The sequence below is a fragment of the Saccostrea cucullata genome, unplaced genomic scaffold (assembly GCF_032062105.1).
Source record: "Saccostrea cucullata isolate Sc308-1 unplaced genomic scaffold, CSIRO_AGI_Scuc_v1 ctg3649, whole genome shotgun sequence".
In the NCBI taxonomy this organism is placed as follows: domain Eukaryota; kingdom Metazoa; phylum Mollusca; class Bivalvia; order Ostreida; family Ostreidae; genus Saccostrea; species Saccostrea cuccullata.
The window spans coordinates 33,363-49,705 of record NW_026932072.1 but is presented as its reverse complement, the minus strand read 5'-3'; the positions used below and the strand labels follow the sequence as shown (position 1 = coordinate 49,705).

The window sequence follows — 16,343 nt, the reverse complement described above, 5'->3', positions numbered from 1 at the left end:
GTGGTCGTTATTTCAATAGTGGTTGCAACAAGGCTAACTTAGTGCATAGTTATGATGACCTCCAAATTGTGAATTTTATGGCCCCAGGGTCAGGGGTTCTAGGGCGGGGCTCTATTGATTATATAGTGAAAATGCATGAATTCTTTAAAAATCTTCTTCTTTGCTCTTAGGTATTAAACAAACTAAGTAAGTATATAGTTATGATGAACAAGAGTGTCTCTTCTAAAATTGTGAATTTTGTGGCCCCTGGGTTGGGGGTTGTGATGTAAGGGCTAGGCTTTATTGACTATATAGTGAAAATACATTGTTTCTCAAAAATCATCTTCTCTGCTCCTTGGTATTAGACAAATGAACTATGTACATAGTTATGATGAGGAAGGATGCTTCTTCCCAATTTGAGAATTTCATGGCCCCTGGGTCACGGGTTCTGGTGTTAGGGTGGAGCTCTAATGATTATTTATAGAGAAAATGCATGAATTCTTTGAAAATCTATTCCATTGCTCCTAGGTATTATGCGAATGATCTAAGTTTATATATTTATGATGAAGAAAGGTGCATCTAGCAAAATGATAAATTTCATGTTCTCTGGGTCAGGGATATCGGGAATGGGGGGGGGGGGGTAAAGTACATAGTCTGAAGATAAATATTAAATGCTTTGAAATCTGCTCTGTGGTATTAATCAACCGTTTATGATGAAATAAAATTTATGATAAAATTTCCAAAATTTTGAAATGTGTGGCCCCAGGGTCAGTGGTTCCTGAGGGGTGGGGTGCACCACTAGCTGGTTATAAAGTGAAAATGCATTTTCTCTTTCTTACTCTGATCTAACTCTGGGTATTAAGTAACTAGAGTAAGCATTCTAAAAAGTGTATAATTACACTTTCTATAATTCTATAAAGTGTATAATTATGATAAGCAATGGCGCTTCTTTCAAACTCTTGAATTTCATGGAATCTGGTTTAAAACACAAACCAAATTTAATATTTGGAAAGTTATTTCATGATACTCAGGTGACCTATAAGGCCCGTGGGCCTCTTGTTTGAATTAAGTATGTGATATTCCATTCAATTTTGGATTTAGTCACTGTATGCTTGCATATTATTTGTATAAAAGCATATATAAATCTCTTAATACTTAGATTAATTAGAATCTACTAACAGATTGTGGCAATCTCAGATTTACCTCTTGACTTGTATACTACCCATGCACATTTAGTTTAATTTATATAAGGCACTAAATATTATAGACGCATTTTAGCTAAAAACAAGGTTTTGATAAAATCAGTCCTTTTTGTCTGAAATAAACTGTACTATGTCATTTATGGTTTTGTTAAATTGATATAAATTGAAAAATATATTTGAATATTATGGAGAAATAACTTATTTTCTTACAATAAATAAGAAGCCTGCACAAATTCCAGAGAACACTGCAATGAAAATGTTCAACCATCTGTTGTCAATTGTAGTGTGGTCGTCCATATTATAAAGGTCGTTGTAAAGAATGTGGGATGGAGATAGGAGGGGAAGGTCACAAACTTTTAGCCACCAATAAGTTACATGATGGGTAAGTTAACGCCCCCTGTTTATATTACAGTGTGGTCGACCCGCCACGGTGGGCAGGTGTAAAGAGTGTGGCCAAGAAATCGGGGGTCAGTCTTATCAGCTACGAGCTGGCAATGTTCTAGACCAAGGGTTTGTTCTTAATTTTTATTTATTTGCTGTACATTGTTCACAAAGATTTTTGAAACTTAAATTTATACTAGTGTCTCAAAAGATTTTGTCATGAATGGATGTCACAGCCATTTCAGGAAAATTATGTAATTTTAATGAAAAATGAACTCAAGATAAAAAGAATGTTTATCAATCTGAGCCTGTGTGATTTTCTGTGTAGTTACATATAATTTCTATTTTTATTTGATGCCGATAGGTTAGATCAGACAGCCACAGGTCACATTCTGGGTCGAGCAGAAGGGAGACAACCTGTAGCCAGCCCTGAGAGAAGTCTGTCTCCTGTTGAGTGTGCCATAGTCAGGCTCTTCACCCACATGGCCATGTACCTAGGAGCCAGCATCAACTTACAAGTGAGTTCATTTTTGTGGGGGTTTTATTCCTACAATTTTCCTTAATGAAGCTGTCATTAGAAAGGGTTGTCACTTATTGATAAATTAAGTTGTGAGTTGTGTCATCAGTAAAACTGAATATAAGGTAAAGAGATTCTTGGAAAAAAAAAATCTGGACTGTTTGCTTTAAATTGATTATATCATTTATTCCAAAACTATTAACTAAGGTTTAATAGATATACAATCATGTATTTAAGGAAAACTTGTGTTGAATTTCTCTGAAATTACTGCTTTTTCTACAGAAAAAAAATGTAAATTGCCCTTTGTAGGCTTTGTTAGAGTATTTATAAATTATTCATGTCCATTTACTTAGGCTATACACACCATAATAAAGCCAGACCTAGATCCTGCTACAGTCCTGCCATTCTTGTGGGCTCACATAGAGAAAGATCTTCTGACCATCCAGAGGGCCATAGGGAAAAGTGTGGACGATGTCTATATCCTGATACATAGAATCTGTAATGACATCATGGAGAAACACAGAAGTGAGTTTTTAAATTGAAGTTCTTCGGAGGGGGGGGGGGGTCTCAAAAGTGGGAGGGGGTCAGAGTGTCTGCTCTCTTTAATCTTTGATAAGTTACATTAAAAGTTCTCTCATCAACCCTTCTTGAATTTTCTTTCTCTTTATGTTTACGATAGAATTTGTTTAGATTGGGGAAAATATTTGACCTGAGAATTTGAAGACAATTTAGCTGCCATCATTTAAGCATTTATATTTTTTATCATCTGTCATTCCTCCAGTCAAACTCCTCTCTACTTGATGCATGCAATGCAGCATCCTGGGTTTTATTCTTAAAAGGTCAAATGTCAGACTGTATTTATAATTATTAATATACACAGTTGCAGTTCTTATGGTATAAAAAAAAATCTTACCTACAGACAATCCATTAAACCAAGAAATATGCATCCTGGCAAATAAAAACAGCAGGAAAAAATGGGAAGAGGATTTCACCAAGACATACCTGTCTCCAGTTCTTCAGGTATTTTTTAAAGAATTTAGTCGCTACTGTTCAAATCTGCTAATACGTATTATGAAATTAAATGTTACATGTATTTGCCTTATGTGTGAGATAAACGTTCTCTTGTTTTTCAGGAAATGGATGGCTATCTGAAATCTGTGAATAAACAGCTTGCTAATGACCAGAGACTTGGTGAGTTATGTTTAGCAGCATAATTTCCTGTAAATTGTGGTCTGGATGCTTTCTGAAAAGTTATATCAGCTACATTATAGACAAGTGTCTGCATCTGTTACAGATACTGTATCATAACATTGAAGGTCTTTCTTGTTTGACAGGTTCTGACCCTTTGTTGTGCCTGCTGTTTGAGATAGACATTCCCTCTGAGCATTCCTCACCAAGCACTCTACACAACGTTCCAGCCGTGTGGCGCTACCGATCTCAGATAACCATGGACCATCTATTGCATACCTTACAAGTACAGAGTAGGGCTCATCAAGTACTCGCCATGTTCTTACAAGAGGTAAACTATAGTGACTATTAGTCTTTGAAAAAAGAAGCTCTGTAATTAATTGTGCTTTTAGTTTGTTTGAGTATTGTTGAAATGGAGGCAAATGCTACATGAACTCTGTAACAGTTGTGTATTTTGATATGATTTCCTGCCATGACATACTAGGTTTTATAAATACGTTTTATTTTACCTCTTTCTGCTTGCTTAGGAGCACCATCTGAGAGCTATCCGCCTGGTACCAAACATCCTAAAGCTTCAGAGGATGTTGATACAGCGATACCAGAGAAAGCTGGACAGAGCAGAGGCCACAACCATAACAATAGAGGACATGATACAGTCTTATGACAATGGTAATCCTTTTGTTTTTACTGTGGGTGAATTTGACCAGCAAGGCATTATTTAGTCATTGGCCTTGTTTACCTGATGCAACTCCAAAAAAGAAAAAAAATATTCAACTTAAATATGACATCAGACAAAATATTCTAAAATTGTTTCTACTTATGAATTTGATCGTCTCTCCCCACTCTCTCTTGCCCCTTTCTCTCCTCTCCACTCTCTCTTGATAACAAATTTGGTTTCCCTTGAGAAGGAAATTATTTCCCTTGACAGATCTGCCACCTTAGGAAATAATTTCCTCTCTTGGAGGAACCATAAATTTGCTTATTTCCCTCATACCTAATCCATAACTGTATGTTAATGCATACTCTGTGAATAATGGGAAGTTTGAAGGTGAACTGCAAGTTAATAATGCAAAAAAAGATTTTAATATGTTCCGTAATTTCGGGAATATAGGTCGATACTTTTTTTTTCAGAACCGCTGGGGTCGACCAATATTCAGAATTCGACCTATTTAAGGCTCAAGTTTACGAAAAATGCCCCCAAATCAGTAAAATTTACGCCAATTTCAAAGCAAATCTGTGCCACTTTCGTAACTTTTTTGATTATTTTCGCAAAAAAATTAATGCTCCAGTAAACAATAAAATATTTATTCTATAGCTTTCTTATAAAATAAGTTCCATTAATTATCTGTTGATGACAAAGGAAAACAACGTTGCTATATCTATTAAATAATTCCTCAACGTATTATCCATTAACATCATGCGGTATCCATCTTGTGAAGTTAGGAAGTCGCGATCGTGTACTAAAAGTAAAACCGCAACCGTATCAAAATTTAACGATCACAACTGTTGTGTTTTTACCATTTATTAGTAGCGATAAATTGAAATAGTATATCAAATATTTTTTATTGTCTTATGTTTATTTAAATGTAAAACGAGTGAAATAATCAATTCAATTCCTAAATTTAATTTTAAAAAATAGTCATAACTGTTTTTTTTAAATATTAATTAATTATTTACCGGTATACACAGATTGGCTTCTAACAGAATTTTAATTGTCTGACAGATAAAGGGAGTTACCGTACACTGTGTACACAAAGGTGTTTAACACCTGTGTTCACTGTTGGTTTAAATGCCTGCGGGGCATGATTAAGAAACCCACGTGCCATTATAGGGTATTAGTGTTACACATCATTGAACAAACAATGTCGTGAAATTCATGTTGAAAGTCAAATTGTGAATGTACTCTCAATTAAAATTTATAAATTAAACTTATAGAGTGTTAATATGATTTCAATTCTTTACTGTTGCTTGATATATACATTCAATGGTCATTTGCGTGTTTTAGCAAATCCCTGGAGAAGAAAAATAAAAATGGCGGACATCGAAGTAATTGTCGTCCACCGGTAAATAATGTTTGAGTAAAATTTATTAGGAATGTGTCCAAGTTGTTCTGAAATCGGAATTACTATTCTTTGGTCTCGGGTATCTCCCGATTTATAGCTGTAAAATAATAACGTATTTACGTGTTATTTATGCCTCTGATTTAACAACAGTGTGAAACTACGGAGGCATTGAACAGGCAAGTTGGAGAAAAATAAGTAGTAACACAATTCAAAGAAGTTTTAACTACATTTTTTTAAAAAAACAGTATTTAATTGCTGTACTCATTAAAATACCTGTTTATTTTCTTGATACGTTCATGTCACGGAATAACCCCGATAATTTTAGGGGTTTACCTGTTCTGATACGTTGTATCTGCGTTAAAATCTTAAGAAAACGGGAAACAAAGCCTCGTCATATAGAGTAAGTTCGACCTATCTTAGGATTTTTCAAAATTTAAGGCTGAAAATGAGCCTTTCGACCTATATACCCCATCGACCTATATTCCCGAAATTACGGTTATTTAAATCTCATGATACATATAATTAGAGATAAAATTGAGTTCAGTTGTTCTTTGTTGTTAAATTACCATATACCAACTTCAGAGGGCAGAGCAGAAGAGATTAAGAATTTAGTCAGGGACTTCATTGAGGCTTGGCAGTGTGTACGTGAACAACTTCTTACATTCAGTAAGTTTCAAATAGAGCCTCATTTTAGAACTGACTTTAAATGAGGACTATGATTTAAAATTCAGTCTTGAGTCATTGCTTGGTGTAATTGATAAATTTTTGATATTGTTAATGTACCCATTGAATTAGATTTTTTTATTCCCTAAAAAGCAAAATTTAATGTCTATTAAATGTCTAAATTTGATTCTGAAATGAAAAACTCAAAATTTTAAGATCCACTTATTCTAATGGTCATTGTTAAAACTTGAAAATTGATATGAACATTATTTATGAATCTTGCAGCTTTCCCCACACTGGAAGGATTAGGTAAGGTCCCAAAGGAGTACTGTCAGAAGGCGATTACTGAGGGCCACCCTGTATCTGTATTGTTACCCACCTTCAGGGACGCTGGACTCTGCTCCTATGGCCTCCTCTACTTCCTACTTAAAAAACAAAATAACTTCCTCCAGGAGTACTGCAAGAAGAAAAAAATGCAGTAAGTCTATATTTTTTTAGTAAATAAATGTAAATAACATATTTATTAATTTGATTGCTCAGTTGATTTCACGTGTTTTTGATATGGTCCATGTACATTGTAATTGATGCTTTTATTAGGTCACCTGAGTAAACTCAGGTGACCTATTGCTATCCGTTTTCGTCCGTCGTTCGTCGTGCGTCGTGTGTTAACATTTGAACATTTTCAGCTTCTTCTCTGCAACCACTGAACCAATTTCAACCAAATTTGGCACAAAGCATCTATGGGTGAAGGGGAACAAAAATTGTGAATTTCATGATCCCTGCCCCCCTGGGGCCTGAGGGGTGGGGCCAAAACCACTAAAATTAATGCAATCTTTAAAAATCTTCTTCTTTACTTCTGGACATCAAGCAGTCAAACTGTTCGCATGATTGTAATCAGCATTGAGTCCTCTACCAAAATTGTGAAATTCATGGCCCTGGGGTCAGGGGTTCTAGTGTTAGGGCGGGGCTAAATAAGTAAATAGTGAAAATGCATTATTTCTTTGGAAATCTTCTTCTCTACTCCTGGGTATTAAATAAACTAACTAAGTACATAGTTATGATGAGCAAAAGTGCCTCTACCAAAATTTTGAATTTTATGGCCCCAGGGTCAGGGGTTCTGCTGTTAGGGTGGGGCTCTATTGATTATATATAGTGAAAATATATGATTTCTTTAAAAATCTTCTTCTCTGCCCCTGGGTATTAAATATACTAACTAAGTGCATAGTTATGATGAGCAAGAGTGCCTCTACGAAAATTTTGAATTTTATGGCCCCAGGGTCAGGGGTTCTGCTGTTAGGGCGGGGCTCTATTGATTATATATAGTGAAAATACATGATTTCTTTAAAAATCTTCTTCTCTGCCCCTGGGTATTAAATATACTAACTAAGTGCATAGTTATGATGAGCATGAGTGCCTCTACCAAAATTGTGAATTTTATGGCCCCAGGGTCAGGGGCTCTGGTGTTAGGGCGGGGCTCTGTTGATTTAAATCTTGAAAATGCACAATTTCTTTAAAAATCTTCTCTGCCCCTGGGTATTAAATATACTAACTAAGTGCATAGTTATGATGAGCATGAGTGCCTCTACCAAAATTGTGAATTTTATGGCCCCAGGGTCAAGGGTTCTGGTATTAGGGGGGGCTCTATTGATTATATAGTGAAAATACATGAATTCTTTGAAAATCTTCTACTCTGCTCCTAGGACCTAGGTATTAAAAAAAACCAACTAAGTGCATAGTTATGATGAGCAAGAGTGCCTCAACCAAAATTGTGAATTTTATGGCTCAAGGGTTCTGGTGTTAGGGCGGGGCTCTATAGATTATATATAGTAAAAATACATGAATTCTTTGAAATCTTCTTCTCTGCTCCTAGGTATTAAATAAACTTTACTAAGTGCATAGTTATGATGAGCAAGAGTGCTTTTACCAAAATTATGAATTTTATGGTCCCAGGGTCAGGGTTTCTGGTGTTAGGGCAGGGCTGTATTGAATATATATTGAAAATACATGAATTCTTTGAAAATCTTCTTCTCTGCTCCTAGGAATTAAATAAACTAAGTACATAGTTATGATGAGCAAGAATGCCTCTTTTAAAATTATGAATTTTATGGCACCAGGGTCAGGGGTTCTGGTGTTAGGGGGCGGGGCTCAATTGATTATATAATGAAAATACATTAAATCTTTGAAATTTTTTTTCTTTGTCTCTGGGTATAAAGCAGATGAACTACCTTTATACAGACCCTAAACCGTGCTACTACACCACTTGCACGGTACGGTTCGGTACGCTTTGTTCACGGAACGGTTCGCTTTGTTCACGGTACGGTACGCTTTGTTCACGGAACGGTTCGCTTTGTGCACGGAACGGTACGCTTTGTGCACGGTACGGTTCGCTTTGTGCACGGAACGGTACGCTTTGTGGACTGTACGTTTCGTTTCTTGCACGGAACGGTTCGTTTTGTGAACGGTACGCTTTGGGAAACGGTATGCAAATGAAGTGGGCGGAGCCTGTTAGCTTTGGTCATTGATTGGCTGCAAAAAAATAGTCCATTTAAACGAATTTTGAAGTTCGTTATGCACGTGTTCACTTTTATTTCCGTAATTAAAGAATGTAATTTATTTATTATTCATATAAATTGAAGTATTAATGAGTTTCTATTTATTAGGGAAGTTCAAATGTTTTATTACATGTACATGTATGTTTTTATGTTTGTCATAGCTTTGTGTGCTATGTTTCGGTCTCAATTTTAAAAATTAATTTACACTGAAGCAGTGATGGAGGAAATAAGAAAATAAATGAAAGGAAAAACATCGTCCCACTGATCTTTTTGGCATTTGTAAATATATTTATATATAGAAGGTAAATATTTCCGTACGTATTTTAATTTTACGTTTGCCGAGGCTGTGTTTTAAATAGAAAAAAGACACACATGTATATAATAATTTTTCATTCTAGAATAAAGCTTTAACAGAATTGAATATATACTTGTTCCATATTTAACACTATACATGTATATAAATTATTTTGAATTGTTTGATCTATAGAAAAAAAATATGACTATTTGCGCTTTTATTTTTAATCTAAGTACATTGTTTCTCATTTTTAAAATTGTTTGATCTATCGTTTAAATGTCTGCCTTAGAAGAGAAATATCAGTAACAAAAATTAAATTTATTACGGTAATAAAAAATGTTGAAGAAAAATAATTTTAAAAAAATTTACAGGGCATAGAAGACTTGTTTGTTTGTTTGGTTTTTTTTTCTTAAGTAAATGATTTAATCTTTGATTGATCTGAAAATCTTTCATTACTCTGAATTTAGATACGAAAATCAGAAGCAGAAACTTGGAATCAATAAAATGACTTCCGATCGGATTTCGCGTGAAGAAAACATTTCTTTTCATAAACTAGTATTTTGTTTTTAAAAATCCTTTCAGTCTAAGTAATTATTTATATAAGTTTTTCTTCAATTTGATAAGTTTTTCTTGTAAAATGTGTAAATACTATGTCGTGAAAGAGAGAGAGAGAGAGAGAGAGAGAGAGGGAGAGATGCAACCCCGTTACATAACCTGTAAAAAAAAAAACAACAACAAAACCTTGTATTTATTCTCATTCTTGGTTTTATTTACATCGCCAAAGTCACAGATGCTATTTAATGTCCACAACTTTGGTTCAAACTCAACCTATTTACAACTATTGTGCAATGCATTCGTTCTCTGCACATACATGCTGTATGCAGGAAATCCTTGTGCATCACCTGTGAATCAAAATCGCATGACGCTAGGTGACCTTGAAAGTCTGTTTATGCGGAAAGAATTTCTCTTGTGATTTGAAACATTCTGATGGTCAGTTCAGAGTTTACACCTTCTAAGAAATATTGGGTCACATCCAGAGGGTCGATGTATTTAACACACCTTTCAAATTATTTAGCTCTGACGTACATCAAGTGTACATGCATTTTTAAAACTCACTCAAGTGACATTCAGCGAAACTCATCTACTTCCTAAAATGTCCCTTTTCAGACACAAATAGATAAGGATGTATCCATTAATTATCATTATTCAAAAAAAAAATGCACAATAGCGTCACATAAATTCGCAGACTGAACTAGCTAATTAGTAGCGCCTTCTAGAAAATGGGGGGGGGGGGGGGGGGGGGTAACAAAAAAAATTTGGCTTGAAAGAGGATTGAGAAAAATCATTGTATTTTTTATTTTCATTTTATTTTGTAAATTATCCTTTTTTCAGACACAAATATGCATGTATCCTGTAGACTATGATTTTTATTAGATTACATGTATATCCGTTCAGTAGAAATCTGAAGTTCCTGTTTACCGCATGTAATATTTAAATCCATATTTGACAGAATTGCCGATATTCAGTGTAAGTCTAACTACATCAGTGATTCGTCGAGTATAAATATCTGAGCCAGATTAATATGCGAGTCTAATACACTTTTTTTTTATTTTACTCTAGCCAGACAGTTCATATTTATATGTTTTTAAATTCTTACAAAATAATTAATTAGTAAAATCAGGCATCTGATATGAACTACATATGAATGCATACTTACGGCAAAAAAGATCGTGTATCTGATTCATCAATTGAAATGGGCAAAATTAAAATCGAAATTAAGTCAAGACAACCAGGGAATTAGTTTAAACATCTGTATAGTTAAATTACGAATATTTAAGTACAACAAACATTTTTTTAAAAAGTTGATTCTTAAATAAAGAAAATGAAAATATTTATTATCAGTTCCGTAATGGGGAAATGTTATATACCGTGTTACACGGCGTCCACAATCACTGACTTCAAAGATGCCGAAATTGAGTTCAAGGCTCACGGTGACCGTGTTTTGCGGGAAAAACTCAAGGCCTGTACTGTAACACAACGAGTTGATCTAATTTATAGCAAATAAGAAATCAATGTAAACTCTGTCTAGTTGTTTTGAATTTTCACAGTTAAAAGCCCAGATGCATGTTACTTGATAATGGTGTTTCAAATAGCCAGACATAACCTCCGTCCTCTTTCACGGGCGCTATTGAGAGAAATAAACCAAAATGATTTATTTGGTCAAAGCACGGTTCGGAAATAATTGGGGGCGTGGTTTGCATAATTAACCAAAGAACGGTACGGTTCGTTTCTTGCACGGAACGGTACGCTTTGTGGACGGTACGGTACGCTTTGTGCACGGAACGATTCGCTTTGAGCACGGTACGGTACGCTTTGTACACGGAACGGTTCGATTTGTGGACGGTACGGAACGCTTTGTTCACGGAACGGTTCGCTTTGTTCACGGTACGGTACGCTTTGTGCACAGAACGGTACGGTTTGTTTCTGAGGTGTAGTAGCACGGTTTAGGGTCTGTAGTTATGATGAGCAAGGGCCCTAATCTTGCAGAATTTCGAATTTCAATGCCCCAAGGTCATGGGTGGGGTGGGGGCTCTACTTATATACTGAAAATGAATTTATTGTTTGAAATCTGCTTTTTTGTATTTATAAAACATTTATTTATTTTTTGATATTAAGGGTGCCTTTTTGAAATTTGTTCAATGTGTGGACCTAGGGTCAGGGGTTTATGTCACAGTGTTAGGGGCACTACTGGTTAGTTGGAATGCATTTTTGTTCCCCTACCCTGCATATGGGTATTCAGTAACCAAGCTAAGCTACTGCTAAGTGTATTGTTATGATGATCAGTGGTGCCTCTTTCAAAATTGTGAATGTCATATAGCATCTGGCTTAAAACATGAATCAAATTCAATAACTGGAAAATTGTTGCATAATGCTCAGGTGACCTATAAGGCCCGTGGGCCTCTTGTTAAATATAATTAATAAAACACATTTTCGCAGGTACACACAACTGCCCAAGGTCCCTGTGAATGACGTGACGTCCCCCCACCTGATCAGCTACCACCCTGACCGGGACATCCTCCCCATGGTTCTGGCCAACTGTCACTACACCTTCCAGGTGGGCAAGGGAACCAAGATAGATTACAACTTTGGGGACCTGGAGCGCCAGCTGATGGACCGATTCCTGTTCTCCAAGTCGGTCATAGACATGCCTGTTTATGAGGTATATATGCAGGGAATGCTGTAGTAATTAACTTTGTGAAACAAGTTGACGATCTTATACATACAATTAAATTTGATTGAATTAATATGAAATCAATATACAGTAAAACTCATTTAGTACAAATATGGATATTGTGAAGTTACCCTGGACCCCCAGCTAAATAAATTTAACAAATTCCTTATAGGGATATATATCGAATTACAGATGCTGCAAAATTATTTCATAGGTCCTAGTGACTTTGTAATAACCGAGTTTTACTGCACATGTATCAATCTTGAGCTATGCTTTATGTATCTTTCAGTTTGAGATGATGACATACAGATCAGAGACAACTAATGCAGTGGTGTTTAGACACCTCAGGCAGAAAATCAAACAGGTTAATCAAAGACTTTCATCGAAATTAAGGAATAATTTTCTTCTAAAACACTCATTGCCTCTTTTTCTTGCATCTGAAAATTATAATTGACGTGTTTAGCTACATCTGTTTATAGATATATTTAATGCTTAATGAAATTGTTCAATTTAATTTTATATTTTTTCTTGTTCTTACTTTTTGGATTCTTACTTTTGGTTTTATTCATAGGAACCTTTGACCCCAGCAGTAGCCAATCAGATCAGTGAAGAGATCAGAGCTTACCCTGATCTCTGTCAGACACTTGATAAACTTGACATTACCATCAGCTTCCTGAAATCTGTAGGGGGTGATGCAAACATGTCCTTGGAGAAGTTCATGACCCAGACTCTTAAAATGGAAAATCCATTCCCCAGTCAAAAGGTGGGTTTCAATAATGAATTATGTTACTTTTATGATTTTTGACATGTCTTGACCTTGAAAGAATGTGTGATATATGTGACCTTGACATGTGAAGTTATTTGAGGGTCAGGTCTATGTTTTTGTTTACTGATTGAGGCAAAATGTATAGTTTTCATTTGTTTTCTAGGCAAGATCTTCCTGTGTATGTAAGCATGCTCAATCACTCTGGATCACTTTAGCAATGGAGAAAACCAAAAGACAAGCTTCACACAAGGAGGTAAATCAAATGAGAGCAGTTCTTGATATTATTGTATTATTTCAGGGCCAGCCATGAAAGATAAATTTGTAAAGGAAAAGGAAATCCAAATGCTTTCAAGTATTTCAAAGAGAAAAAATCTGTTGCTCCATCATTTCCACTATGGGTTGAGATACAAGTTATTTTTCCTTCTTTCAGGATGCCTTTGAGGGTGTGTCGGGTGAGTTGAGGGTGGACCTCCTCCCTGACATAACTACATATACTTTGATTAATATACACACTGTTTTATCTCTTTCCAGGATGCCTTTGAGGGCGTGTCGGGTGAGTTGAGGGTGGACCTCCACCCTGACCAGCGTGACATCATCACCTCGTTCTGTGAGGAACTCTCCGTAGAGAGACTAGAACTCCTGCTGGACACCCTGTTTGAGTGTATCATGTTGACCATTACAGTCCCCAAAGGAACCGATGATGACGATTTAGACATGACCAAGCTCAGGTAATTGATGATATGTTCAAAGTAGGGGAAAACTTGCCGATTTATTTTAAAAATATATTGAAAATATTGAGATTTTACTTATCTTGAACAGTCAATTTTGATTTCTTTTTGAAATCTGAAAAACTGGCAATAAATATACTGTTACAATGTCAATTTTTTCCATACAAATGGGAAATATTAATGTCCTGTTTATTCTTTCTATTTTAGCCTAAGAGACACAATGATTGGATATTTATCAGCTCCTCAATATGACCTTGACCTGACCTACCCAGGCTGGATGACTGACCTAGTGGGGAGAATCCCCAATGAAGGAGAAAACTTCACCAAGATCATGAACAATCAGGCGGTGGATGTATGGTTGTTTTTATATGCCATCTACTCCCAGAAACGAATTGAAAGGAGATAGAGTTTTGTGTTGAATGACAAAGTGAAAGTGGGAGATTCTCATAAAAACAAAATGAAAGAAGATTAAAATGCTATAGACATATTGCTCAAGATAGAGTAAAAATAGAGTAAAATAAATTTTTGTTTTGGTTGTACCTTGTGTTTTAGATAATGGCAATGTATTCATGCAGAAAGGAAGATTAGTTCATGTTTTCTTGAGTTTAAGACATTATTTTTAAGATACCATGCATGTACAATTAGAGAACTGCTTAATGCATATATTGATTCATTTCATGAACAACCATATTAAAGAAAAGCATTATGGTGATGTCAGTGCTTGAGGTTCTTTGTGATAAAAATACATATGTGCCAATGAATATTTGTACATATAGCTGCATTAGAATCATTTATATGCTTTGACAAGTTTTCCATGACAATATTTTGACATTTTTTGGTTGTATGTAAGTATGGTACAATTGCAAACATTTTGAACACAATTAAGTTCTATAATGTCTATAGAAAAACTTTGATATAATAACTGGTTTCACTGTTTGTTTTATACATACATAGTGTTACATAACATTAATGCATATTAAACTTTAGGCATATGTACTTTCAATGAACTGTCGAGTCTGACTTTCAGATTCCTTGATGTTATAATGTAAATTTTTTTTAATGTATTTTGATTAATTTGTGTTCTAGACATCAAATTTTTCTTGTGACCAACATAACTTACCAAAATGCAACACAAGATTTGGGGTCCATGCATCCTCTACCCGGTAATTTGTAGAGTGCAATTATTTTTTTTTTCTACACAATTTTAGAATATACATACACGAACAGTTATTCAAAACAGGTTTAATCAATTGTATTTTTTCAAAGATTTTTTTCTCTTTGAAAAATTATAACCAAGCACTATTGATGTTATTTGTTTGGAAGACTGAAGTTGTTGATTGATGTGAATGCATATTAATTTGTTATAAATGTTAATCTTTGTGCCAATGTTAAATTGGAAAGAAGAGATTTAATTCTGATTTATTTTTTTTTAAGACTGCACTTATCAAATGTAGAAATATAAGTGCTTGTATGGATAAGCATCACAAAAGCCCAGAAATTTAAAATCATAGTTACCTTTTTTCAGAGGGCATATTTATATAGTAAAAACAGAAATTTTGCAGAATTATTTGTGTGCCTTCATTTAAGAAATTCTTGTATATTAAATTATAATAATGTTTATATCACTGAATGCTCTGTGTAACAAGAATATACCATGTTTTTTTCTTTGTAGCGCTTTTTACTAAAATGCTTGTCAATTCATGTGTGCAATAAAGTATTTGTTAAGGTTTGGGTTTGACTTATTATTTCTCTGACTAAGACTTTATATTAGTACTAAGTTTCGATGTATCAATATTTTATCAGTTTAAATTTTCATTAAATCATATGTCATCTTAATATAACCCAGTGAACTCTAAGACAGCTACACTACATAGTCTGCATAAACTCCTTGCTTTGATTCCCTGGGACTTAAACAATTATTGTATGCAAGTACTTCTGATAAGTTAGTTTATGTTTCATCTTGGTTCTGCTTGTATTTACACATTCTTTGATCTGGGAGTGATATTGTTTGGAGTCAGAGTTCTCACAATATATAATGGAGATAGTCCATAAAGCAGTGACATTCATACCCTCAGAATCAGTAACTCATACATTGCAGATAAAAAAAGACAGGTTGTGAAACACATGCCTCCATATGGCAGCTTTTGCAAAAGGTTGAAGTTTCTAAAATGAAGATATAATTCTAAGGTCAAGAGCTGAAAAATGGTGCAACCCAATTGCAAAGAAAGAACTTGTGTCTGTGAATATATATTACCTATTAAATTTGAAGGTCCAAGCACTAACCATTCTAAAACATGACAAAGGATAAACAATGTGGGTACATGTAAAACTCAAAGATGAAAGGGTCAAATAGAAATACACATGAAATATTTTAAGTCTCAGCACCAACTGTTCAAAAGTTATGGCCAAGGTAAAATCTGAGTATTCAAAAGTACTTCTAGTCGGTAAAAGAGCTTTAAAGCTTAAATGATGTTGCGCTATCGTTCATTAATTTAGTAAATTTATCAATCTGACACTTAATTTGATTGTTTGGATTACCGGTAGCACATTTTAAACTTATAATTATTTTTATAATCGATGAAAAAAAAAAGTATAGAATTTTACTCCACAAAAAAACGGCATGATCATTCTTTTGCATGTCATTTTAGGTGCTGGACATTTCTGTTGAAATTGTAATCCATCCATTAGCTACAAAGCACGTACACGCTTTGATATTAAAATTAATAAAATATTTTTTATGTATATAAGAAAAGCACATATTTATGTCCCCGTAAACG

The 16,343-nt window shown here is 34.6% G+C and overlaps 1 protein-coding gene across 1 annotated transcript; it reads left to right on the top strand.

Moving 5' to 3' along the window:
- The first annotated feature begins 1,417 nt into the window (after positions 1-1,417).
- Positions 1,418-14,984, top strand: LOC134234421 (E3 ubiquitin-protein ligase rnf213-alpha-like). The gene is made up of 15 exons (XM_062716481.1): positions 1,418-1,563; positions 1,927-2,080; positions 2,433-2,604; positions 2,999-3,099; positions 3,213-3,270; positions 3,414-3,598; positions 3,795-3,936; positions 5,913-5,996; positions 6,279-6,471; positions 11,838-12,060; positions 12,362-12,436; positions 12,644-12,835; positions 13,002-13,091; positions 13,370-13,566; positions 13,774-14,984. The coding sequence occupies exons 1-15, from the start codon at positions 1,508-1,510 to the stop codon at positions 13,970-13,972; spliced, it is 2,121 nt and encodes a 706-aa protein (XP_062572465.1). The 5' UTR covers positions 1,418-1,507; the 3' UTR covers positions 13,973-14,984.
- The last annotated feature ends 1,359 nt before the right edge of the window (positions 14,985-16,343 follow it).

Excerpts from the sequence above, each read along its gene's own strand:
- LOC134234421 (XM_062716481.1), top strand. The coding sequence starts at position 1,508 with ATGGAGATAGGAGGGGAAGGTCACAAACTTTTAGCCACCAATAAGTTA. Across the intron at positions 3,100-3,212 it reads ACCTGTCTCCAGTTCTTCAG|GAAATGGATGGCTATCTGAA; the intron begins GTATTTTTTAAA and ends CTTGTTTTTCAG. Across the intron at positions 5,997-6,278 it reads TGAACAACTTCTTACATTCA|CTTTCCCCACACTGGAAGGA; the intron begins GTAAGTTTCAAA and ends TGAATCTTGCAG.